The sequence below is a fragment of the Budorcas taxicolor genome, chromosome 16, assembly GCF_023091745.1.
Source record: "Budorcas taxicolor isolate Tak-1 chromosome 16, Takin1.1, whole genome shotgun sequence".
Classification (NCBI taxonomy): Eukaryota; Metazoa; Chordata; class Mammalia; order Artiodactyla; family Bovidae; genus Budorcas; species Budorcas taxicolor.
In genome coordinates, this window is record NC_068925.1 from 61,739,453 (window position 1) to 61,765,893 (window position 26,441).

Here is a 26,441-nt window from a genome sequence, read left to right on the forward strand (position 1 = left end):
TATCTCTCCAAAAGCATACTGTGTTTTTTCTAAGTAGACTGTATCACTATATTATATATATTATATATATCACTATATTATATACTGTATCACTATATATATGTATGCCAAGAATACTTGGTATAATGTTAATAATGATCACTTAGTAAATTTCTATTTGAAGAAGTTTATTGGTAAAGAGAAAGAATTTGGACATGAAAAAGAAGATTAATTGGTATCAGTAATAAGCATTACCAAATCAGAAAAAGTGAGAATTTTTCTTTGCCTTTTGCCAAGACTTTCATGCTCTTGATAACATCAGTAAAACTGATCTTTAATTGTTTTCTTTTTCTATGGATTTCTTTTATGGAATTCTGCAGGCGCTGTTATTCTAATCAGTTGGTTTCTGATCGATATGCCATGCCAGAGTGTTTTATCCAGCCAGGACATCTCTGTTGTGTAAGGATTTCTGAGGATAAGTGGTGGTATCGGGTCATTATCCATCGAATTCTTGGGAAACAGGAAGTTGAAGTGTTCTATCCAGATTTTGGAAACATTGGAACTGTTCAGAAGTCTTCCCTGAGGTTCCTCAAGTGAGTTAATAAGTTCATTAAGAACAATTTAGGTTTGAACCATAATGCTGGAGTTGTGGGGGAGTAATGACCTCTCTTCCTTTTCTCCTGCCTCCGTCCTTTCTACCCCTTTCTTCTGAGTGCAGATTTGGCAAATGGTCATTTAGTTTCACAGCTGGATTACAATCTCTTGTGTTTTCTGTCACATGACTGTGAATCTGAATGGACCATGAGACTAAATTTCATCCTCTTATTAAGAAAATGATGCTTTGGGTCATGCTAAGAGTTGCATTTATATATCATGAAGTTTGGACTGTTTCCCCCTATATTTTAATTTCATGGTTTCAAAGACTTGTTATGTTTTACAAATTTCTTTCTTAGACATTAGTGTGAAGTGGTAAGACATTTCATGTAAAAATGCATGCATTAAATACTCTGAGATGGTGTGAAAAACTGAAATCAAGAAGTGGATAAGACTTGCACCACAGCTACTGAAGCCCACATGCCTGGAGTTCGTGCTTTACAACAAGAGAAGCCACCTCAGTGGGAAGCCCGTGCACTGCAGTGAAGAGTAGCTGCCACTTGCTGCAACTAGGGAAAGCCCACATGCAGCAAGAAGATCTAGCACAGCCAGAAATACATAATTTTTTTTTAAAGAAAGGGATAAGAGATTCCATAAAATGCAGTTTTAAAATATTAAATATTCATATATTTGTCTGTTGCAGGTGCTGCTACACAAAGCTTCCTGCTCAGGCTATCCCTTGTTCTTTGGCATGGGTGAGGCCAGTAGAGGTATGTTTGTTTGCTCTCCATTTAATAAGCAAACATTTGATGCCAAGAACAATTCTAAGTTCTCAGGATAAAAAAATAAAACATGAAAAAGAAAGTCATTGTAGAAAGAATGGGAGAAAGGCATGTAGACAAAAATAATTGTACTTGTCAGATTTCCTAGGGAGTTTTATAGTGTATGACAGAAATACAGAAGGAACAGCCCTTGTTTCTGTTCAAGGTAATCAGAGACAGTGTCTTAAAAGAGGTGACATTTGCATGAAACTTTGAAGGAAGATTAGCACCATAACTGAACAAACAAGAAAGACATTCCAGGCGAAGGAAGAGTAGCATGAAGTATCTCAAATTTGAGGAATTTTAAGTGGTTCTGTTTGGCTATGTAATAGAGGATGAGCTGCAGTTGGTGCATGGCAAATGATGTCAGAGAAACAGGAGACTAAGGTGGAGACCTGTAGCCATGTGCAGGAGTCTGGACATTGTCCTTTATTGTTTTAAAAACTTTTTTTTTTGTATTGGCGTATAGCTAGTTAACAAACAACGTTGTGATAGTTCAGATGGACAGCAAAGGGATTCAGCCATACATATACATGTATTCATTCTCTCCCAGACTCCTGTCCCATCCAGGCTACCACATAACATTGAACAGAGTTCAATTATCTTAGGTTAGGTTGGGTATCTGTTTTAAATATAGCAGTGTGTACATGCTGGATGTTGTCCTTTAGTTTCTGGGGAGCAACTAAAGAGAACTGCCACAATCAGAAATACATTTTTAATAGAGTTCTCTAGTGACATTGTTGTAGGAGATGTTTGGTATGGGGTGGAACAGGAGCCATTTTCCTCCATATAGATACATATATTTGTGTAGTTATAATTATGCACCTAATTTTGTTTTTTTTTCCCCTCAGAACTCTTAATTATCCATACTGTACACATTTATTATCCCATATTGGTCTGTTTAAATAACTTATCAGTAGCTTCCATTTGTTGTTGTTGTTCAGTTGCTAAGTTGTGCCTCACTCTTTGCGACCCCGAGGACTGCAGCACACCAGGCTTCCCTGTCTTTCACTGTCTCCCAGCGTGTGCTCAGATTCACGTCCACTGAGCCGGTGATGCGATTTAACCATTTCATCCTCTGCCACCCTCTTCTCCTTTTGCCTTCAGTATAGTATTAGAACTATCTGCTAATGAAATTGAAGTTTACAAATTTACTCTTTAGGAAACAAAACTATATTATTGAGGTAACATTGATGTATAACGTTATGTTTATAATATTGATTTATAACATTATGTGTACAACATTGTATTTCCACTTCTATATACATATATCCTACCACATACTCACTACCAAAAGTTTATTTTCCATCAGATGACCCAACCCCCTTTACCCATTTGCCCACCCCCTCTTCCCTCTCCTCTGATAACCATTACTCTGTTCTCCGTATGTACATATTTGTGTGTTTGGTTTGTTCATTATTTTTTGCTTGTTTATTAGTTTTTAAATACTCTACAAGGTGAAATCATGTGATATATGTCTTTATCCATCTGACTTATTTTATTCAGCATAAAATGCTCAAGTTCAATCCATGTTGTTGCAAATGGTAAGGTCACATTTTTTTTTTTTTAATAGCTGAGCACTATTCCATTATATTTATATGCCACATTTTCTTTATTCTGCTGTTGATGGGCACTTCACTTGATTCATATCTTGGCTATTTAAATAATGCCAAAGAATGTGAGGGTGCAGATATATTTTCCGATTAGTGTTTTCATATTCTTTGGATAAATACCCAGAAGTGCGATAGCTGGATCATATGGTAGTTCTAGTCTTAATTTTTTGAGGAATCTCCATACTGTCTCTGTCTATCCATCAATTTACTTTCTCACCAGTACTGTATATGAGAGTTCCCTTTTCTCCACATCATTGCCAACACTTCTATTTCTTACCTTTTTGATAATAGCCATTCTTACAGGTGTAAGGTGCTGTCAAACTGTGGGTTTGATTTTTATTTCCATAATAATTAGTGCTGTTGAGTATCTTTTCATGTACCTGTTGGCCATTTGTATATTGTCTTTGGAAAATGTCTCTTCAGTTTCTTTACCCATTTTCGAAACAGACTGTTTTTGTTGTTGTTGAGTTGTATGAGTTCTTTATATGCTTTGGATAAACCTCGTATCAGATATATCATTAGCAAAAATCTTCTATTTGGTAGACAGTCTTGTTATATATGGAGAAGGAAATGGCACCCCACTCCAGTATTCTTGCCTGGAGAATCCCATGGACGGAGGAGCTTGGTGGGCTACAGTCCATGGGTCGCAAAGAGTTGGACACGAGGGAGCGACTTCACTTTCACTTTCACTTGTTATATTGCTAATTTCCTTTGCTGTGCAAAAGCTTTTTAGCTTGGTGTAGTCCCTTTTATTTATTTTTGCTTTTGTTTTCCTTGCCTGTGGAGACATATCTAAGGAGATATTGCTAAGACTGATGCCAAAGAGCATACTGCCTGTGTTTTCTTCCAGGAGCTTTATTTAGTCTCAGGTCTTACGTTTAGTCCCGGGCTTCCCTGATAGCTCAGTTGATAAAGAATCTGCCTGCAATGCAGGAGACCTGGGTGCGATCCCTGGGTTGGGAAGATCCCCTAGAGAAGGGAAAGGCTACCCACTCCAGTATTCTGGCCTGGAGAATTCCAGAACTGTATAGTCCGTAGGGTCACAAAGAGTTGGACACTACTGAGTGACTTTCACTTACATTTACATCTTTAGTCCCTTTTGAGTTGATTTGTGTATATGGTGGGAGATAGTGGTCTGTGCTCTAGTTGCAGTATGTGGCTTCTCCTGTTGCGGAGCCTGGGCTCTAGGGTGCACAGGCTTCAGTGGTCGCAGCATGAGGGCTCAGCAGTTGTGGCCCACAGACTTAGTTGCCCTTGCAGCGTGTGGGATTTTCCCGGACCAGGGATCAAATCCATGTCCCCTGCATTGGCAGGTGGATTGTTAACCAGTGGACCACCAAGAAAGTCCTGTTTGGTTCTTTCTTTCTTTTTTTTTTTAGAGTTTCAATCTCTTAGGTGAAGTATTCCTTCTGTTCATTAACTTTATTCATGAGCTCATTAAACTGCCTTTCTCACTGCTCATTGAATTTCTTCGCAACAGCTATTTTGAATTCTTTAACAGTTAAATTGAAGCATTCCATGCCTTTGGTTTCTGGAGAACTGTTGCTGTCTTTTTGTGGTACAGTGTCGCTGTGAGTCTTGGTGGTGTTTGACCAGGTGTTCCTGAGCTGGTGTTGAATGATAGAGTAGGAGTTCGATTTCCTCCAGTAGGTGGCGCAATCATTTAAGGTTTTGGTTTCTTTTACCTGAGCGGCCTCTGGTTGTATTTGAGGGTTGGCCCTTTCCAGCCTCCACCTTCCCTGTAAGAGGGGTGGCTCCATGCCTTGTTTGTCCCTGCTTTTTGTGCCACCAGGGTCTTCGCTGCCTTGCTTCTGCTGTAGCCGCTGTTGTCATCTGGCCTGTGGGCTCTTTGCTTGTGTCAGGGCTCCCCTTGAGACACAGGACCTGCTGAGGGGAGAGGTGATGAAGGGGGTGCAGGTGGGGTCGTGGGCTCCTCAGATGCTGGAGGGACAGGCTCCCAGGCCCTGCTGCCGCTTCTGCTTGCGGCCGTGGGTGCCAGGGGCGGTCAGGTGGCCACAGTTGTGCGCACGGCCTTCCTTGTGGCTCCCAGGTTCTCCGCAGCTGTGTGTTCACGACCTCACCCAGAGGGCCAGGATGCCAGCATGCAGTCTGCAGTTCCCCCGCCCCTCTGTGCGTTTCAGTCCATCTCCTTTTGGGTGTGCAGATGTGTGGAATTCTGCAGTGCCCTGTGGTGCTGGGCAGAAGCACGTTTTGTGAGCTGTGGATGTTTCACTGGATATAGATTGAAGGAGAGAGGCAAAGGTAGTCTTTACTACTCTACCATGTTTCTGAAGTCTGAAAACTGTGTTCTTCGGTTTTAATATGTTTATGTGTCGATTTGTTCTTATGTATCCTACTTTGTGGTTCATTGGAATTTTTATCTGTGCATTTTTACTTTTCATTCAGTTCAGTTCTTAGCCATTATCTCCTCAGTTACTGTCTTTTCCCTATATTCATATTTATAGCCCCCCCTCTGTTTCTCTCTTTTTGTAGAACCATAATTTAAAACATGCTAAACCTTCTCAGTTCGCCTGCCATATCTTTTAACCTCTGTTCTGTAGTCTATATACATTTCTGTCTTCTGTGTTGCATTCTGGGTAATTTTTCTAAATTATCTTCCAGTTTACTAATTTTTTAGAAGTTTATTTTTTAATCGAAGGATAATTGCTTTACAGAATTTTGTTGTTTTCTGTCAGACATCAAAATGAATCAGCCATAGGTGTTTATTTTTTATTTCTACCTAATCTGTTATTGAATACACCTATTAGGGTTTGGGGACTTCCCTCATGGCTCAGACGGTAAAGCATCTGCCTACAGTGTGGGAGACCTGGGTTCAATCCCTGGGTTGGGAAGATCTCCTGGAGAAGGAAATGGCTACCCACCGCATTATTCTTGCCTGAAAAATCCCATAGATGGAGGAGTCTGGTCGCCTACAGTCCATGAGGTCACAAAGAGTCAGACACGACTGAGCGACTTCACTTTCACTTTCATTAGGATTTTACTTTTGGTTATTATTACTCTATTTTTACTTTCTAATTTCTAATTCGAATATTATTATTATTATATTTTTACTTTCTAAAAATTCTCTTGATTCTTTAATTCTGCTAGATTGATTTTTAATAGATTGCAGATCTCTACAGAAGCTTTCAAGTTAATTTCATTTTTTGTTTGTTTTTACATGTAGTAAGTTTATTTGTTTTGTAATTCATCTGGAAATTCAGATATCTAAGGTTTCTGAGACTTTGTATTAGTTATATTGTATTTGTGATTTGTTGTCTCTTTATATACTTTTTATCTTTGCCTATGTCCTGTTTATTGACTTTTAAAAATTTTTTTGTAAAATTGGTTGGAATATAGATTGAGTTTGCCTGCCTCTAGAAAGATGTACATTCTCTTCTGCCAGGTACCTAGCAGTCTAGAACCATGTTAATTCAAATGAACAACGTGAGGATTTGTGTACCACCCAGCTGATGTGAAACTTGAGCTGCAAATCCATGTGAAGGCTAATTTATTTCTTCTTTTGCCTTATTCTGAGCATGTATCCCTAGGGACTCAATAAACTCCTCTCCACTCTCTCTCATGGGCAGATACTGGCTTGAATTTCTGCCCTCTGACCTGTAAGATCATTGAAACCAAAGTTCAGATTAGCCTGGATTAGCAGATAACCTTAAGACAAAAATAGTTCCCACTTTCCCTTTAATTTTGACCTGACCTGTGTTACTCTTTTGTTAGTTCTCTGATGCTTTTTTGGACATGTTTTAAAAATATTTTATCTAAAATTTTTAGTTCCTGTGGGAGGGTTGGTCCAATAATCTAACTCAGTCATTTCCAAACATGGAAGTTTTTCATCACATTAAGATAAGTTTTCCCCCCAAATCCCATTTTCACCATTTTTCCTTTATTCTACCTTTTCTCATCCCCAAATCATAAATATCCTCAAATGTGTTATTCTGGGATTTTCATGGTTTGATTTTTCCACTAAAATCCTTAGTTCATTAGGAATTCACTTGTATTTGTGGTTTGGTTTTTATAATTGGTGTTTGAATCTGTCATCTGAATCTCACATCTTGATTGTATTTCAGGAACATTGGACATCCAGAGCTGTTTTGCAGTTCCAGAAGTTGTGTGGCTTGAAACCATTAGTAGGGGTAGTGGATGAATATGTAGATGGGATCCTGAACATTTTCCTGTGTGACACATCCTCAAATGAAGATGTCTATTTCCACCACGTCTTGAGGACAGAGGGTCATGCTATTGTATGCCGAGAAAATGTCCCTTCTAAGGTGGAGCAGTCTGAATGTATTTTGTAATGTATTTTGTTTAATCTCAACCCTTCAAGGTATGAGAATTTAATACAGAAGGTTATTTGATTGATTCTTTAAGAGACATCTGTGAGATGCCTGGCTTACAGCACTTTCTTAATTTTCTCATGACCACAGAAAACTACATTTGGCTTATTGTCCTTTAGAATGTGAGTGCTTTTATTTTAAATAGTGGAGAATTCTGTCTTACCCCCTAGTATTTAATTCTCTGAAGTTTTCTTAGAGCAGAGCAACACTCTCTTATTTTCTAATTATTGATAACAGTGTCTACATCACCATTAATATTGGTGTTGATCATTTTTGTGGCCAGCAAGCACTATCAGTATGGGAAAAATACTATTAAATTTTAGAAGATAATACATTTCCACAACATTTGAGAATTATGGAGTGCTCTTTCCATTTTTTTCTGAGAAACTAAACTCTTCCTCCTTCTTTTTCTTATCCTAGGGTTTCAGAGACCTCAACCCTTTAGCTTTATACACTAAATCCAGTGTGAGGCCTGAGGACATTGTCCTAAAAGAGCTGGGCTATCATTCCCAGCAGCACTATTTTAATGAAGACCGAGAGATCAGTCCACAGTCAAAAGAGAGTGACTTATATACCCTGGTAAGAGGTTTTCTGCAAATACTGTCATATTCTTTTTATTATTGTTAATATTTAATGAGTACTTACTGTATGCCAGACACTATAAAAGGCACTTTTAATATATTATTTAATTCTCATAAAATACTTGTGATGTAGTGCTTAGTTGCTCAGTCGTGTCCGACTCTCTGCGACCCCATGGACTGTATCCCACCAGGCTCCTCTGTCCATGCAGATTCTCCAGGCGGGAATACTGGAGTGGGTTGCCATGCCCTCCTCCAGGGGATCTTCCCAACCCACGGATCAAACCCAGGTCTCCCGCATTGCAGGTGGATTCTTTACCATCTGAGCCACCAGGGAAGCCCAAGAATACTGGAGTGGGTAGCCTATCTCTTCTCCAGAGGATCTTCCCAACCCAGGAATTGAACCAGGGTCTCCTGCATTGCAGGCAGATTCTTTACCAGCTGAGCTACCAGGGAAGTTGTAGTGACTATAATTAACCTTATTTTAGCAATGAGGAAACTGAGGCATTTGCAGACCTGGGGAGGTTTGGAAACTCCACAGTACTCTCAATAGTTACCTTGTCTCTTACCATTTGCTGGTTTAAACCTTCATTTCAGCCATACTTTTTCCTGCATAATTTCTCTCATATACTGAATTCTGCTGCCACCTTGGTGCAGTTGTGACCTTACCTGCATGGATCCAAATGCTATTTTTTCTTCCCTCTACACACTTCAGATGTTTCTTAAGTGTTCTCATTTCTAACTTTTTCTGTAAACCTTGTAGCAACTCCTACCCACAGTAATAATAATCATATTGTTATGTATTATTCTATACCACAGTTCAGTTGCTCAGTTGTGTCCAACTCTTTGCAACCCCATGGACTGCAGCATGCCAGGCTTTCCTGTCCATCACCAGCTCCCAGAGTTTGTGGAAACTCATGTCCACTGAGTCAGTGATGCCATCCAACCATCTCACCCTCTGTCATCCCCTTCTCCTCCTGCCTTCCATCTTTCCCAGCATCAGGGTCTTTTCAGTTCTTCGCATCAGGTGGCCAAAGTATTGGAGTTTCAGCTTCAGCATCAGTCCTTTCAATGAATATTCAGGACTGATTTTCTTTAGGATGGACTGGTTGGATCTCCTTGCAGTCCAGGGGATTCTCAAGAGTCTTCTCCAACACCACAGTTCAAAAGCATCAATTCTTGGGCACTCATCTTTCTTTATGATCCAACTCTCACATCCATACATGACTACTGGAAAAACCATACCTTTGACTAGTCGGACCTTTGTTGGCAAAGTCTCTGCTTTTTAATAGGTTGTCTAGATTGGTCATAGCTTTTCTTCCAAGGAGCAAGTGTCTTTTAATTTCATGACTGCAGTCCCTATCTGCAGTGATTTTGGAGCCCCCCAAAATAAAGTCTCTCACTGTTTCCACTGTTTCCCCATTGATTTGCCATGATCTGATGGGACCAGATGCCATGATCTTAGTTTTCTGAATGTTGAGTTTTAAGCCAACCTTTTCACTCTCCTCTTTCACTTTCGTCAAGAGGCTCTTTAGTTCTTCTTCGCTTTCTGCCATAAATGTAGTGTCGTCTGCATATCTGAGGTTATTGATAGTTCTCCTGGCAATCTTGATTCCAGCTTGTGCTTCATCCAGTCCAGCATTTCTCATGATGTACTCTGCATATAAGTTAAATAAGCAGGGTGACAGTATACAGCCTGGATGACAACAAACCAGTCTGTTGTTCCATGTCCAGTTCTAACTGTTGCTTCTTGACCTGCATACAGATATCTTAGGAGGCAGGTCAGGTGGTCTGGTATTCCCATCTCTTGAAGAATTTTCCACAGTTTGTTGTGATCCACACAGTCAGAGGCTTTGGCATAGTCAGTAAAGCAGAAGTAGATGTTTTTCTGGAACTCCCTTGCTTTTTCGATGATCCAGTGGATGTTAGCAATTTGATCTCTGGTTCTTCTGCCTTTTCTAAAACCACCTTGAACATCTGGAAGTTCACAGTTCACATACTGTTGAAGCCTAGCTTGGAGAATTTTGAGCATTACTTTGCTAGCGTGTAAGATGAGTGCAATTGTGTGGTAGTTTGAGCATTCTTTTGCATTGTCTTTCTTTGGGATTGGGATGAAAACTGACCTTTTCCAGTCCTGTGGCCACTGCTGAGTTTTCCAAATTTGCTGGCATACTGAATGCAGCACTTTCACAGCATCATCTTTTAGGATTTGAAATAGCTCAACTGGTATTCCATCACCTCCACTAGCTTTGTTGGTGGTGATGCTTCCTAAGGCCCACCTGACTTCAGACTCTAGGATGTCTGACTCTAGGTGAGTGATCACACCATTATGATAAAAAGATAACAGTGACACTGTACTTGTGCTGTGTGGCAGGCGCTATTCTAAGTACTTGCACGTACTAGTTAATTGATCTTCACAACCACTTTACCAGGTTATTTCTTTAAGATCCCCATTTTAGATTTATGTAAAGTGACGCACATTAGTGAATAAGTTAAATGACTTTTCAGCAAATGAGCAAATAAATAGACATGTCTTCAAAGTCTCATATTCCTCATGGCAATAAGTACTGAACTAAAAGTATAGGTTGGGTTCAGTTTGAGAGTCCCCAAATTTATTTTTTTTAGACATGACAAAGCTTTATTCTTTGAATAAAATATGAAAATAGTTTTGTAAGTATGTTTTTTATATATGACTTTTTAAATTATAGGGATAATGTTATTTTGTTAGTGGACTTGCATTATTAGAAAAGATAAAAAGGAAAGGCTATTTTGCTGTACCCCTGAAACTAACACAACATTGTAAATCAATTATATTTCAGTAAAATTTTTTTTCAAAAGACCATTTGACTACTGGGAGATTAACCTACTCTGAAAAATGTGTATGAATGTTTACTGCTGCATATTTCAAGCAATATCAACATTTTAGATTTCATTTCAGTTTAAAGCTAGTTAAAATTAATTGGGCTTGTTTAACCTGTAAAACTTTCTGAAATCTGAATTTTTGTTAGTCCTTACTTGGTTACTTGAGTTTTTAGAATATCTTATCATCACTGTGTTGATGTCTTTAAATAATCATACTTCAGTCCTAAAAATGAAATAAGGCCATCTTTTCTGCCAAGAGATAAGGCCTAAAGCTTCTCTATTGTACCCCAGCCTGTATTTTAACGTATCAAGACTCCCACATGCTATATACACACATAAACCTACCTCTATACACTTTGTTGTTTAGTCACTAAGTCGTGTCCAATTCTTTTGTGACCCCGTGGACTATAGCCCACCAGGCTCCTCTGTCCATGGGATTCTCCATGCAAGAATACTGAAGTGGGTTGCCATTTCTTTCTCCAGGGGATCTTCCCAACCCAGGGATCAAACCCATGTCTCCTGCATTGGCAGATGGATTCTTTACTGCTGAGCCAGCAGGGAAGCCCCTCTATACACCGGATTCCCTCTAATCCTTGCTTTTCTTTTACGCATCCTAACAGTTTGATTTATCTCCTTTATTACATGTTCTCAGACATCTTCCTTCTCCGGTATTATTTTGGTCAATGTGACATCTCTGTATTGGCTCTACACTGAAGGTTGTGCTGTGATGATCTGATTGTGTATCTTCATGCTATATTTGAGTTCTTTTAGAGCTGGGCCCCTGTTGCATTCATCTTTATACCCGCAGAGCTACCCTGTACACATTACATAATATGTACTCAATAATTCTTAACCTCTGTGTGCGTCCTCGTCATGTCTGACTCTTTGCGACCCAGTGGACTGTAGCCACAGGCTCCTCTGTCCATGGGATTCTCCAGGCAAAAATACTGGAGTGGTTTATCATTTCCTCCTCTGGGGGATCTTCCTGACCCTGGATTGAGCCCATGTCTCTTATGTCTCCTGCATTGGTAGGCAGATTGTTTACCGCTTTGCCACCTGGGAAGCCCTTGGCCTGAACTAATTTAATAGGATGGGAATACCTAGGGTCAGTGCCTAAAGTTAGAAAATAATGTTGCATATGTATGAACCATAGTGAAAAATTGCCCCCAGAATTTATAGGCGTGTAAATGTTGGAAACAGCATTACTATAGAAAATAAAATAATTTCTCTTTCTTATCTGCTAGCAAGATGTTAATGATGAAAAGACTTTAAGTCACCTTAAATCAGTCACCTCAGAGGAGCTATTAAAGGATTCTAAATTAAATTCTTTGGAAATACAAGATAAGAGCTGTGAAGAAGATCCAAAGTGGTCCATCCCAGAGCTAAAGGATCTGAAAGAAGAAAATGAGGTAGGAGAAGGGGATATAGCTTTTTAAAAACGTAATTAATAAATTAATGAGTGAAGGAGACTGAAGTAAAATAGCTCTTTATGCCCTATTCATTGTAGTGCCATCAGAGCATCTCCCACAGATGAATTACAAATTCTTCAGCAATCACCAAGAGCAAAGTTTCAGCAATGTAGCCTTGATCACAAAAAAGAAAAGCCATTATCTGACTTCTGGGCAATTTTTAAGAATTATGCAGTGATTAGAAAGTAGTATTGAGAAATAGTATTAGGAAGACCCATCAAGAAAAATGTTTGACAGCTCTCTTTGGAGGGCATATTTTTAATCAAATGTCCATGTGCTCACAGCTTTCTTAAAACCAAATGTTTATGTACACACAGCTTAGAGTTCCCCATAACCCCTTCCCCTTCATTTCCTATTTCACAGAGCAACCATTTTCATTTCTTTTAACATCTTCTTTTGGAATTTGTCTCTATTTCTTTCATTAACTAGGATGCTTATATTGTTATTTCCTTATTTTTCAGTTTTAAGCATATATGGCCTTCCCAGCATGAGAGATGAAGGTTTAGTTCTGTTTCATCTCTTGTCCCCTGCCCAGACAAAAGTATCCTTTCTATTCTCTCATCATCTTACTAATATATCAAACTTTCTATTAGATCACCATTCATTGAATATTTTGTTATTGTGACTTTGTAAATGCTATATACAGTCAAGTAATATGTGATGGCAAGTTTTCCTTTCCTGCATAACTTTTATTTTCTCTGGTGTTAATACTGCTTTCTAAGTGAATATACAGTAAACAATTGACTTTGTACTCAGAGTACTGTCCTATCAATTTTAATATGTGTATAGATTTATGTAACCACCACCATAATCAGGATGCAGAATGGTTCCATCATCTGAAAAAACTCCCTGATGCTACTCCTTTATAATCACATCTCCCCAAATCCCTAATCCCCTAGCAAGCATTTATGTTTCCTGTCACCATAGTTTTACCTTTTCAGGACTGTCAATTAAGTGGAATCATGTGATATGTAACTTCTCAATAGGAACTTGTTTGATTCAGCACAGTACCTTCATTTAAATCATTGCATGTATCAATAGTTCATTTCTGTTGATGATGTGTAGTATGGTGTGGATATACCATAGTTTGTATATCCATGCATCCATTGAAGACATTATGGTTATTTAATGTATGAATTGATCGTCTGTATTTTGGTATGAATAGATCTTCTGTAAATATTCATGTGTAGGCTTTTTAATAAACATAATCAAGAGTCAGATTGCTGGCTCATGCGGTAAATAAATGTATGCCAAATTTTTCCAGACTGGCTGTACCATTTTGCATTCCTACCAGCAGTATATGAGTTCCGGTTGCTCCATATCTTATCAGCACTTGATATTGTCAGGAATTTTTATTTTTAACCATTTTCATAGGTATGCAGTAGTAGTATCACAGTGTGGTTTTAATCTGCATTTCCCTAGTGACTGTGATATTGACTATCTTATCATGTGCTTATTTGCCATCCACATGTATTTCTTGGTGAAATGCCTGTTACAGTCTTTTGCCCATTTTTTGAATGAGTTGTTATTCTTTATATGTTCTGGATATGTTCTGGATAGCCCCTTGTCAGATTTGTGATTTTCAAATATTTTCTCCCACTTGTAGCTTCATTCTCTTAATGGTGTCTTTCATATAGGAAAGGTTTTTAATTTTGAGAAAGTATATCAGTTGTTTTTTCTTTTATGTACTGTGTTTTCAGTTTCAAAACATCTTGATTTAATTTTAGTACAAGGGGTGAGATTTAGGTTAAGGTTATGGATTTTCAGTGGTTTTGGTGCAATTTGTTGGAAAGACTATGCTTTCTCTATTGAATTTTAAAATATTTTTTGATATCATCGCTTACATCTTTTTGTTTTATGTACCTCTTAACTGCTTATTGTAGATACAGACAATTTTACTTTTAACTTTCCTACTAGCTTTATAAGTAGTTGATCTGTTACTTTACCATATGTTTGCTTTTACACATTGAGATTTTTCTTGTAATTTTTATATGTCTAGTTGTGATCTTTTCTGCTTTAAGAAGCCCCTTTAACATTTCTTGCAAAACTGATGCTGAACCCTTGTAGACTTTTTGATGATGGTCATTCTGACCAGTGTGATGCCTCACTGCAGTTTTGATTTGCATTTCTCTAATAATGAGCAATGTTGAACATTTTCTCATGTGTTTATTAGCCATATGTCTTGTCTTTTTTGGAGAAATGTCTGTTTATGCCCACTTTTTGATGGGGTTGTTTGTTTTTCTGGTATTAAGCCTCATGAGCTGACATTAAATGAATGGCTCTTGTTTTCATTCTCTTTATACCCTCAATTCCAAAAAACTTCATAGGAGTAATTCCTGAACTTTTGCAGTATTTATGGTATAAGCTTGGGTTGCCTCTCAGATTTTCCTCCTAAAAGCTCAGGATTCCACTTTCTCAGGATTACTTAACAAGTTGTCCCTTGTCTGATTTCCTGTATTCAGAACATAGGTGATGTTTTCCCCTCTTATTTCTCTTTGACTGTAAGTTTATACCTTGAATCTATTTTATTTTGGTGCTATGTCTGAAGGGGAGAACGTAATGAATTGTATATTCAAACTGCCATCTTTACCTAGAGTCAGGAAAAATTGTAAAGCTCAATTTCAAAATGTATTCATACAGGAACAATAAACTAAAGTATTTCTTTGTCGCCTAGGATGAGATCCCCACTGGAATGCCGTGCCTGGAGTCAGTAACCATAGGTGATGATATTTGGGATGAGAACTGGTTACCTTTGCAGGCTAAAATGGGAAAAGAAAGCGATGCTGCCTCCCACTTGTTTACCTCAAGCCTTGGTGGAAAGAAACCATATTCATCATGTAAAGAAATACCACAGAAGGTTAGATCCTTGGGAAAACGTAAAGAAAATCATTACTGCAAAAGGAACTGTTAATGTAATTGTCGAAGCCTCAGAAAAGCTGCACATTCTGCATTTCATGTGGATTTCTCAGACAATAATTCAGAAGAATGCATTTCCTAGCCCCTCCCTCCCTGCAAAGAAGACAGTGTTAGGGATGGAAACAAGATGAAACGGGAGAGTAAACCATGGACATATTGTGTCTATCTACCCTATCAGTCATTACAATTTTTGTTTTATCGTTGGCACCTAGTCAAGGTCTTAGAAACTAGAAATAAAGTGTTTTCCCTAATTTAATTTTTGTTGCTCTAACCTTATAATATCTGGATCTGAGTATATTTACTAATATTGGACCCTATATATTTAAATTTTACTTTATTTCCCACTGGCTACAAGAAAGAAGATACATCAGCATTAAGATTCTGCTTCTTCTTTGTGCCGTTTTAATACTGAATGATTAGAAAAATCATCTAGCCATGAAAAATGTATTGAAGATGATACTACAAACAGAATCATACTTATTTTTATGAGATCTGTGTATTCAAAGGAATTCAGTGTGTTGGGTATGGACCAGTAAAGCAAGAGGGAAAACTCACATTGATATTAGAACGTTAATATCTTTTCTTGTTCAGTTAGTATACACTACCTTCTTGCCTTTACCTTGCCCAAGTTATCCTCCATATGAATCACATGGCACTGTATCTCCGTTTAGTATTGCAGTATTTTTTTCTCTGTAGGATTGGTGTTTTTCTATACCCAAAGATATATGGGATGATTCATGGCAGCCTTCAGGCCTTGTGAATGGAATGAAAGTAGAAGTTCAAATACCAGAAGGACTGGGTGCTCAAGAAAAACATGTTGACACAACCAGGATTCAAAAGGTAAGTGTCTAATGAGTGCTACTGTGACAGGTTTTTTTATGAGGAAGTGCTTTCAGTTTTAGAAGGTGAGATTCTGGTGAATGATCCCTCTCTCAGCATTTGGTAGACTACATATACATAAAAATGTATGTTTATTTAAAAATTAATTTCAGTTATCTTATTATAGTTATTCATCTCTCCAGAAGAAAATTCTGAGCCTAGCATTAGAAGACTGATTAAACATTAGGGATAGAGAAAAATAAATATTTTCACTTAGCCATACATTTCAAGTTCTGTATCTGCCTAATCATCTGCCCAATCATTTCTTTTCTGTTGCTTTAGTGGAAAGCACTAACCCTAGAATAAAATTCATTTGTTTTGTGTTTCTCAAATATTTTATGAGCATCTTGAAAATAGGAGGACAATTTGTGTGAATCATGAAATTTGGCTAATGGTCTCTGTACTTTTGTGCAGTACACTGAAAATGAAGGACTTCATGTCTAGACTTGTTAAAAAAGCAGAGTTGTGGACGATGAACCTTCTGAGTGATATATTTTCTGCAGAATGTGATTACTTTGCATGAGATTATTGATAAAGTATGCTGTATTACATAAAACAGTCTGTTCCGTAAATGTAGGTTTCTTAAAGCACAGGTTTAGTTTTAAGATAAAGTTGTTTGTTTTGTTTATCCATGCATCAGTTGATGAACATTTGAGTTATTTCTGCTTTCCTGCTATTATGAATAATGCTGCTGTGACATGTGTGTATGTGTTTCTACGTGGATGTATGTTTTCAGTTTTCTTAGGTATATACCCGGGAGTTGAATTACTAGGTTCTGTGGTAATAAATCTAGGCTCACTCCCCCAGCCCCCGGTGGCTCAGCAGTAAAGAATACACCTGCAGTGTAGGAGACACAGGAGACGTGGGTTTGATCCTGGGTTGGGAGGATCTCCTGGAGAGAGGAATGGCTACCCCCTCCAATATTCTTGCCTGGGAAATCCCATGGACAAAGGAGCCTGGTGGGCTACAGTCCATAGGGTCATGAAGAGTAGGGCATGACTGAAACGACTAAGCACACACACACACGGTAACTCTCTGTTTAGTATTTTGAGGAACTGCCAGACTGTTTCAAGCGTTTGCACCATTTTATATTCCCATCAGCAATCTAAGAGTGTTTCCATTTGGTCCACATCTTTGTCAACACTTGTTATTATCTAATTTTTAAAATTATAGCCATCCTAGTGGGCATGAAGTTTTATGTTATTGTGATTTGGGGCTGTGCTTTTGATTACATGTGTTAATGTTTTATAAATCATGAATATATTTCTTGGAAGTTGCCACTAACCTCTGGTTCCATAAGGGTGTATTTTCAGACAGCGGTGAAGGAGTTTTTCACTGATAACTATAGAGCGAGAATCTGGCAGAGCAGTGCATCTTGAACTACCAGTGTTTATAGTGATCACCTGAGAATCTTGTGAGACTGCAGATTCTGATTGAGCAGATCTGGGCTGGGGACTAAAGTTCTCCATGTCTTACAAGCTTACAGGTGATGCTGATGCTGCTTGGTGATGAATCACACTTTGAACAGCAATGCTCTAAACTGCTCTTAACTTTTCACTTACATGCTTAAACTGACCACAGGTACTTGCTTTCATAGTGGCATACAAATTTAGTAGGCATTCACCAATGTTCTTTTCTTTTTTTCAGAGTGAAAAAGTGTCAGAATGCATCTTAAATGTGTTTTAGCAATTTGTCTTTCTTCAAAATCATATTTATCAGGAAAGGAAAAAGATACAGCTTTTAGAAAACTATTTCTGATTTTGACTGAAGGGAATGGTAACCCACTCTAGTATTCTTGCCTGCAGAATTCCATGGATAGAGGAGCCTGGTGGGCTTCAGTCCATGGGGTTGCAAAGAGTCGGACACGACTGAGCAACTAACACATACTTTCACACACTGCTAAAAATAGGCAGCAGGGCTTAGTGTAAAAAACAGTTGCCTTGGAATTCTATAATTTAGAGCTTAATCTTTACCACAAGTTTGAGCAAGTTGCCTTTTGGGGCCTTAGTGTATCCATCTGCAAAAACTGATTTTGACTAATGATCTTTCCAGCCATAAAAGCTTATCATATTAATGTTAACTTAATTATCATTGAAGCTTCATTTTAAGAGAGAATAAACTTAAAGGGTAACTTAAAGCACACACATGAAGTTGCATAAATTAAGCAAAAATTTAAATCCAGGTCTTTGCTTTCCTGAAGTAGCATATTATATGGTAAGGTAACTACGTGGGCTTTTAGAGATTTCATTTTTGCTGCCCCAAAAAAGAAGCACAGCCATTTGTATATAATGTAATTATATAAGCCATATCCTTGCCAGCCATGTTTAAAAATGAACAAGGTTTTTTGTTATGGAAGAGAAAAGGAAAGCCAACTGATATTGAATGTCTTAACACACCAGTCTAAAGAACATACAAAGCTACATTTTCTATTCATATAATTTTTGTTTCAGTTTACTCTAGGCAGATCCCAGACCCTAAGCCACTTATGTGGGTTTATTATGGCAGCTCCTAATGAGGCCCGGGTGTTGGTGATGGACAGGGAGGCCTGGCATGCTGTGATTCATAGGATTGCAAAGAGTCAGACACAACTGAGCAACTGAACTGAACTGAATGAGGCGCACCTAGTTGTGTTAATGCCAGTTACTGTCACTTTATCTTCTAATGCCAGTTAGAAGATAAATGCTCTGAGTCACCCTAGACTGTAACTATTTCAGCAGTGCTCTGTAGGAAGATACAGGATCTATTGGTTAAACCTTGGCACTTCATTCACTTTAGCCCAAATTGAGGCTTTGTTTGGGAATTCCATCTTTTCCTCTCAAACCTCAGTTTTTAGTACTCCATTTTGTCAGTTCTCCTGAGGTTCCTTCCTTTAAAGCCGTTGTGTTCTCCTAGAGTGTTGCTGATGCTGCAGACGCAGTTAATGCCTCCTTCACAGGCACCTACCGGCCAGGTTCTGTTTCCCTAGCTGAAAACCATGAGCTCTTCAGGGACAGGGATCGTATCTACTGAGGTGGTGTGATGGAGCAGGGAGTGCATAGGCGAGCCTGAGTTTGGATCTCTGTCTTGTCCCTTACTGGTTGACACTGGATAACTTGCTCCGCCTCTTGCGAGAAGCATTCTGCTAAGTGAATAAGATGCCATACAGAAGACCCAATGACACCTAAACTAGGACAACGTTTGGATGTTTCAGTGAAGAAACATGTGCCAGCAGCCTGGCACTGTGCCTGACACTGAGTGCTCAGTGAATGTTATTTCTCTCCTTCTCCTGCCATTTTTCCCTGGCTATGCATAGCAGTCCTGAGTACCAGGTTTGCTCATAATACGTGTTCAATAAACACTTCTTAAACTCATGGTCCCTCAGTTAGAGAAGGACTTGTTTTCCAGAGAGTATCTAGACTCTGAAAAGTAGGGAGTTTTATTTATGATATGAAAATATTCTTTTGTATATAAGGGAGGAAACAAAATAGACAGTTCTTACGGTTAAATTAACAGTGACTTTTCATGCTTTTGCCCCATTTCCCCCATTCTGTAGCAATCAAATGTCAAGAGTGCCTCAGATTCTCCCGTGTTGCCCAAACTGGAGGAGTTCTACATCTCTCTTATCCAGTCACAGCAGTCAGCAGAAGGCGGCCAGTTTGAGCCTAGCAACACTCAGACTCCACCAAAGCAAATTCAGCTGTCCTCACCTCCCGCATTGGTCAGTTCTGGGTCAGGTAGGTTGACAGACGGTGGACAGATGCAGTGGTTGGCTGTGTTGCTGAAAACCTTGATTTATATTTTTCAGAACATAACTTGAAAAATTATAAACACTAGCATTTGTCTCAAGTCCTCGTGTTATTTTTGGACTTAGTTCTTCCTTTTTGCTTTGCCACTTTTCTTGTTTTCTGCAGTTTGGGGAGATGATCAGGTTTATGCACTTTAAAGTTTGCCAGTTTTTAAGTATGAAATTCTGTGAGTTCAGACAGATGTGTACAGTCCTGTAGGCAGCACTACAATTATGATAATAGAACATTTTTGTCACTCTGAAAAGCTTCATGTGTCTTTGCAGTCATCCCTCTTACTCCCCATCTCATTGGCTTTCTAGAATTTCATATAAAGGAAATCATAGTATGTAGTTTTTATGGCTGACTTCTTTCAATATTTAGCACAGTGTTTTAGAGATTCATCTATGTTGTTGCCAATGTCTAATGTTTTTTCTTATTTATTGCTGAGTAGTACACGGTCGGAGAAGGCAGTGGCACCCTACTCCAGTACTCTTGCCTGGAAAATCCCATGGATGGAGGAGCCTGGTGGGCTGCAGTCCACAGAGTCGCTAAGAGTGGGCACAACTGAGCAACTTCACTTTCACTTCCATGCATTGAAGAATGCAATGGCACCCCACTCCAGTATTCTTGCCTGGAGAATCCCAGAGACAGAGGAGCCTGGTGGGCTGCCGTCTGTGGGGTCGCACAGAGTCAGACACGACTGAAGCGACTTAGCAGTAACAGCAGTACACAGTAGTAGGGACATACACCAGTTTATGTGTTCACCAGATGATGGATTATTTCCTGATTTGGGTCATGAATAAAACTGCTGTGAATGTTCAGCTCTTTGTGTAGACATGTATTTTTTATTTCTGTTCATTAAGTACCTAGGAGTGGAATTGCTGGGTCATATGCTGACGGGTATGTTTAGCTTTTTAAGAACTGTCAAAATGTTTTCCAAAATGACTGTGCCATTTGGTAATTCACATCAGCAATGTCCTTGATCCAGCAGATGTTGGCAATTTGATCTCTGGTTCCTCTGCCTTTTCTAAAACCAGCTTGAACATCAGGGAGTTCACAGTTCACGTATTGCTGAAGCCTGGCTTGGAGAATTTTGAGCATTACTTTACTAGCATGTGAGATGAGTGCAATTGTGTGGTAGTTTGAGCATTCTTTGGCATTGCCTTTCTTTGGAATTGGAATGAAGACTGACCTTTTCCAGTCCTGTGGCCACTGCTGAGTTTTCCAAATTTGCTGGCATATTGAGTGCAGCACTTTGACAGCATCATCTTTCAGGATTTGAAACAGCTCAACTGGAATTCCATCACCTCCACTAGCTTTGTTCGTAGTGATTCTTTCTAAGGCCCACTTGATTTCACATTCTAAGATGTCTGGCTCTAGATTAGTGATCACATCATCATGATTATCTGGGTCGTGAAGATCTTTTTTGTACAGTTCTTCCGTGTATTCTTGCCACCTCTTCTTAATATCTTCTGCTTCCGTTAGGTCGAGACCATATCTGTCCTTTATCGAGCCCATCTTTGCATGAAATCACTGCAGATGGTGACTGCAGCCATGAAATTAAAAAACGCTTACTCCTTGGAAGAAAAGTTATGACCAACCTAGATAGTATATTCAAAAGCAGAGACATTACTTTGCCAACTAAGGTCCGTCAAGGCTATGGTTTTTCCTGTGGTCATGTATGGATGTGAGAGTTGGACTGTGAAGAAGGCTGAGCGCCGAAGAATTGATGCGTTTGAACTGTGGTGTTGGAGAAGACTCTTGAGGGTCCCTTGGACTGCAAGGAGATCCAACCAGTCCATTCTGAAGGAGATCAACCCTGGGATTTCTTTGAAAGGAGTGATGCTAAAGCTGAAGCTCCAGTACTTTGGCTACCTCATGCGAAGAGTTGACTCATTGGAAAAAACTCTGATGCTGGGAGAGATTGCGGGCAGGAGGAGAAGGGGACTACCCAGGATGAGATGGCTGGATGACATCATGGACTCGATGGACGTGAGTCTGAGTGAACTCCGGGAGATGGTGATGGACAGGGAGGCCTGGTGTGCTGCGATTCATGGGGTCGCAAAGAGTCGGACACGACTGAGCGACTGAACTGAACTGAATGTCCTTGATTGTTGATTGCTTTATATTCATGCCAACATACTATATCTCCAATCTTTAAAATTTTCCCATTTTAGTGGATGTGTAGTGGTATCTTATTGTGGTTTTAATTTACACTTCCCTATTTACCAGTGACATTGACTGTGTTTTCCTGTGTTTATGTGCCATTTGAATTACCTGTTCAAGTATTTATGCATTTCTATTGGATTATGTGTTTATTGGCTTGTAAAAATTCTTCATTCTAGACACAAAACCTTTGTCAGATGCTTATATTGCAAGTATTTCCAGGTATACGGCCTGCATTTTCATTTCCTTAATAGTGTCCTTGGAAGAGCAAGTTTTCCTTTTGATAAAATCAGATTTGTTAATTATTTTTTCTTTATGGGTTGAAGTTTTTATATCCTATTTAGAAATTTTCCTAACTCAAATAATTAAGACTTTCTCTTACAGAAGTTCTGTAGTTTTAGGTCTTACGTTAGGTCTGTGATCCAGTTGTTAATTTTTGTATGTGATGTGGTGTAAGGATCAATGTTTATTTTGATTGCATATAAATATTCAATTGTTCCAGTATGATTTATTGAAAAGGCAGTTCTTGCTCCATTTAACTGCCTTGATGTCGTTGTCAAAAGCCAATAAGTTGTGTATGTGAGGGTCTATTTCTTGACTTTAATTATGTTCTCCTGCGATTATGTCTGCCTTTATACCCCTGTCTTGATTTCTGTGGCTTTATAATAAGTCTTGAAGTGATACAGATTTGTTCATTTTTTAAAAAATTGCTTTGGCTATTCCAGGTCATTTTCCATATGAATTTTAGGATTAACTTAATTTCTACAGAAAGCCTGCTAAAATCTTTACTGAGGTTAAAAAAAAAATCTCTAGATTAATTTGGGGAGAAGTGACGTGTTAACAGTATTGAGTTTTCTTATCTGTGAGCATAATATAACCTTTTCTTGTTCTGTGCTTAATATATTATTTTCCTGTCTGGTGTATTTTTCATCTCAGAAGTTCAATTTATAACCTGTAGGGTTTTTTTTTTTCTTTTGTATCTTCCCTCTTTCTCTGCGTACTCATCATTCACTTCTTGAATACTTTGAGTGTTCTTGTGACAGCTGTTTTAACACTCTTATCTTGTGATTCAAGCATATGTATCATTTCTGCATTCTGTCATCTGTCATTTCTGAACTGGCTTCTACTGAATGGTTTTTCTCTTAATCACAAGTCACATTTTTCTGTTTTTTTGCACATCTGATAGTTTTTTTATTAGATGGCAGGTACCGAATTACACGTTGTTGACTGAATGACTGAATCTCTTTTTCTTCTCTCTTTCCTTCCTTTCTTCCCTCCCTCCCTGCTGTCTATATAGTATCTGTCTATCGTTTGGGGGTAATTAAATTATCTGAAATAGATTTGATCATTTCTGCATTTATTTTAGATTTCATTAGGCTGATTAGAAAAGCTTTTAGTCTGTGGGCCCGGCTAGGTAGTACCTTTCTGAGGGTGTTGATGGGACTTGATGTCCTGCAGGTGTCTTTACACTGTAGCTGGTGGGAACACAAAATGTTTTGCCCCAACATAAACTTTAGTGATTGTTCTGCCTACTCCTTTCAAATAGGTCTTCTCCCTGGCCTTGGTGGTTTTCTCAGGCATGAGCCAGATCACTCCCCAGCCTCAGGCTGGAGGGGCCTCTCTGCAGGCCTCCAGCTGCTTCTTTCCCTACAGCTAGCTGCCTTTGCACTTGTACTCCCCCCACCAATTCCAGCCACCTTGGTTGTTGTTTAATCACTAAGTCATGTCTGACTCTTTGCGACCCCAAGGACTATAGTCCTTCAAGCTCCTCTGTCCTTGGCCTTCTTGAATTCCAAGCTCTGTCTTCTCAGTGCATTGAGACCTCCAGGCTCAGTGTGGACTCTCCCTCCTTGTACTTCAGCCTGGACTTTATCTTGACAGTGAACTCAGGCACTCATAAAGCTTACTCCATTTGTTTCCCATTTCTCAGGGATTGCTGTCATGTAAGCTTGTTGGTAATGGCACCCCACTCCAGTACTCTTGCCTGGAAAATCCCATGGACGGAGGAGCCTGGTAGGCTGCAGTCCATAGGGTCGCTAAGAGTCGGACACGACTGAGCGACTTCACTTTCACTTTTCACTTTCATGCATTGGAGAAGGAAATGGCAACCCACTCCAGTGTTCTTGCCTGGAGAATCCCAGGGACGGGGGATCCTGGTGGGCTGCTATCTATGGGGTCGCACAGAGTCAGACACAACTGAAGCGACTTAGCAGCAGCAGCAGCAGCAAGCTTGTTGGTCAATGTCTGAGAGCTGTTGTTTTATTTATTTTGTCCAGTTTTCTAGTTGTTTAAAGCAAGAGATATTGTTTTTCAATCCCTGTTAAATTAGCATCATGTCAGGAAGCTGAAGTTTTGTTGCACTCCTAAATTCTTTCAAGTGTCCCTGCTTTCATATTTTGATACCTTTTAAAATCTGAACTCATCAACGGCTGCATGTAAAACCCATTATTTCACTAGAATTCACCATCTCTTTTTCACTCCAGTGGACATTAATGATAGTCTTGTGTTGAGAGTTTTACTTTTTAGAATACCCTATCAAATTCTCCTTAATTTATCACAAACGTATGGCACATATATCACACGCCTAGTCCACTAGATGTTAAAGATAGAAAGATGGATAGGATATTAGATTGTGCCTGCTTTTTCTGAGTTTTTTTTGAAGTCTGTCATTTTAGGGTCTAGAGCAGTGCTTTTCAGAATGTAGTCAGCATACCAGGACTTGTCTATGAAGCATTTGTGATAATGGACACCACAGTAGCACTTCACTTGGCTCACCTAGATTTTTTTTTTCCTAAAGCAGGACTTTCTTGAAGGAAGCAGTGTGTTGGCTTAGGTGCTGGCACCAGCTCCTCCCATCGCAGGCAGGTAACAAACAGTTCATAGACCAGCTCCTTCAGTAGCCCTGGTGCAGAGTACATACGTGAGGTGCCTCGTAACCTCCTCTTTGCTCTTAAGACCTCTTGGCATTGGAGTTCCCAGCAATTTGTCTCATGGAAAAGACCCTTCTTCTTAGTTAAACTAATTCCCAAGGAATTCTTTTTATGGCTGATAACTGGTTTTTGGAATTTCTTAGCAAACACAGTCTTGTTCAGTTTTGTTTTTACACCAGCAGATGTGGAATTGGAATGACTTTGGCAATAGAGAAGGCCTATGGGACACTATTTTGCTCACTGCTGGAAGGAAATAGGAGAGCCTAAGGATTCTTTCTTGGAATTGGAATTATATTCAGTTTATTTTTATGATGTCCTAGAAAGAGATCTCCCCTTCCTTGTTCACAAGTACATGTTTTTCCTCTTATCTTTGACCTCACTTGACCTTCCTCCTCCTCTGATCTCACACTGACAAGAATTTATCTCAGTGCATGATCCCCCATCCTCATTTCCTTTCCATTGTTGACTGGTTTCTGGGCTTCCTTCTCTCTTGATTTGTCACTGGTAATTTTACCACCTAACCTTAAGATGGGGTTTCCTTGGTGGCTCAGTGGTAAAGGGTCTGCCTGCCAGTGCAGGAGACGTGGGTTCAATTCCTGGGTCAGAAAGATCCCCTGGAGAAGGAAGTGGCTACCCTCTCCTGGAAAATCGCTTGGACAAAGGAGCCTGGTGGGTTACAGTCCATGGGATTGCAAAAGAGTCAGATGACTTAGCAATTCAACAATGACAACAACAACAGATCTGTAAAGATGTAGAACAGGAGAGTGTGAGGACCCCCTGAAGAGACCTTTGTTTTCTTTCTTTTTCAGTGGAAGGCTCCCCAGAGAGCCTAGAGAACGAAGATTTTTCTAGTAGCTCTGCTATTACAGTGTTCAAAGATACAAGTCAGGGAGCCGTGGACCAGCTCTCTTTGATTTTGTCTCCTGAGCACCAGATTTCTCAGAAGTTCTACATTCCTCGAAGCACAGCCACTGCTGCCTTAGGAGCTGCCGCAAGGCTCGCCACATCCAAGAGCCTCCTGCACTGGTACCCCAGTGTGAAAAAGATGGAAACATGAGGGCAGTGGGGAGGAAAAAGTCAACCAGAGACTTAGGGCGTGATGCCTTCCCAAGTCAAACCAAGAAGGAGGTATTGAGACAAACACAGTATTTTGTTGACAAAGTTTCAAGACAAAGTTGATGCCTTTGTCTTTCTGTGCAACCCTTTGTTAGCTTTATTATGCTCACAGTCCCCTTTGTTGTTTAAATATTGATTTCTAACATTCATTATCATTTTCATTGATGTTTATTTTTCTTAGAGTTTTGTTCGCCTTTGTTCAATGTAGAAGTTTAAAGGACTTTTTAGTTTGTGTTTCTATAAATGTTTTTCTTGTATATATCATGACTGATAAATGTAAGCTGAAAAACTAATGTTTTGTGATCCATACTTAGCAAAAAATTGTCGCAGCTGTCTCCAGAGAGAGGATGTCTGACTTTTAAGGCTGCTTTTCCTCGTTTGAAAACTTCTATACCATAGAGAGAA

At 39.2% G+C, this 26,441-nt stretch overlaps 1 protein-coding gene across 1 annotated transcript in view; it reads left to right on the forward strand.

Annotated features, from left to right (window-relative positions):
- TDRD5 (tudor domain containing 5) overlaps positions 1 to 25,977 on the forward strand; it is an 80,718-nt gene extending 54,741 nt beyond the window's left edge. Inside the window, exons 9-17 of the mRNA XM_052654040.1 lie at positions 360 to 572; positions 1,277 to 1,343; positions 7,090 to 7,290; positions 7,777 to 7,935; positions 12,041 to 12,205; positions 14,940 to 15,122; positions 15,878 to 16,021; positions 19,593 to 19,773; positions 25,730 to 25,977. Of these exons, the coding sequence (XP_052510000.1) occupies positions 360 to 572; positions 1,277 to 1,343; positions 7,090 to 7,290; positions 7,777 to 7,935; positions 12,041 to 12,205; positions 14,940 to 15,122; positions 15,878 to 16,021; positions 19,593 to 19,773; positions 25,730 to 25,977 (1,561 nt within the window). The remainder of the gene's footprint in view (positions 1 to 359; positions 573 to 1,276; positions 1,344 to 7,089; positions 7,291 to 7,776; positions 7,936 to 12,040; positions 12,206 to 14,939; positions 15,123 to 15,877; positions 16,022 to 19,592; positions 19,774 to 25,729) is intronic.
- The last annotated feature ends 464 nt before the right edge of the window (positions 25,978 to 26,441 follow it).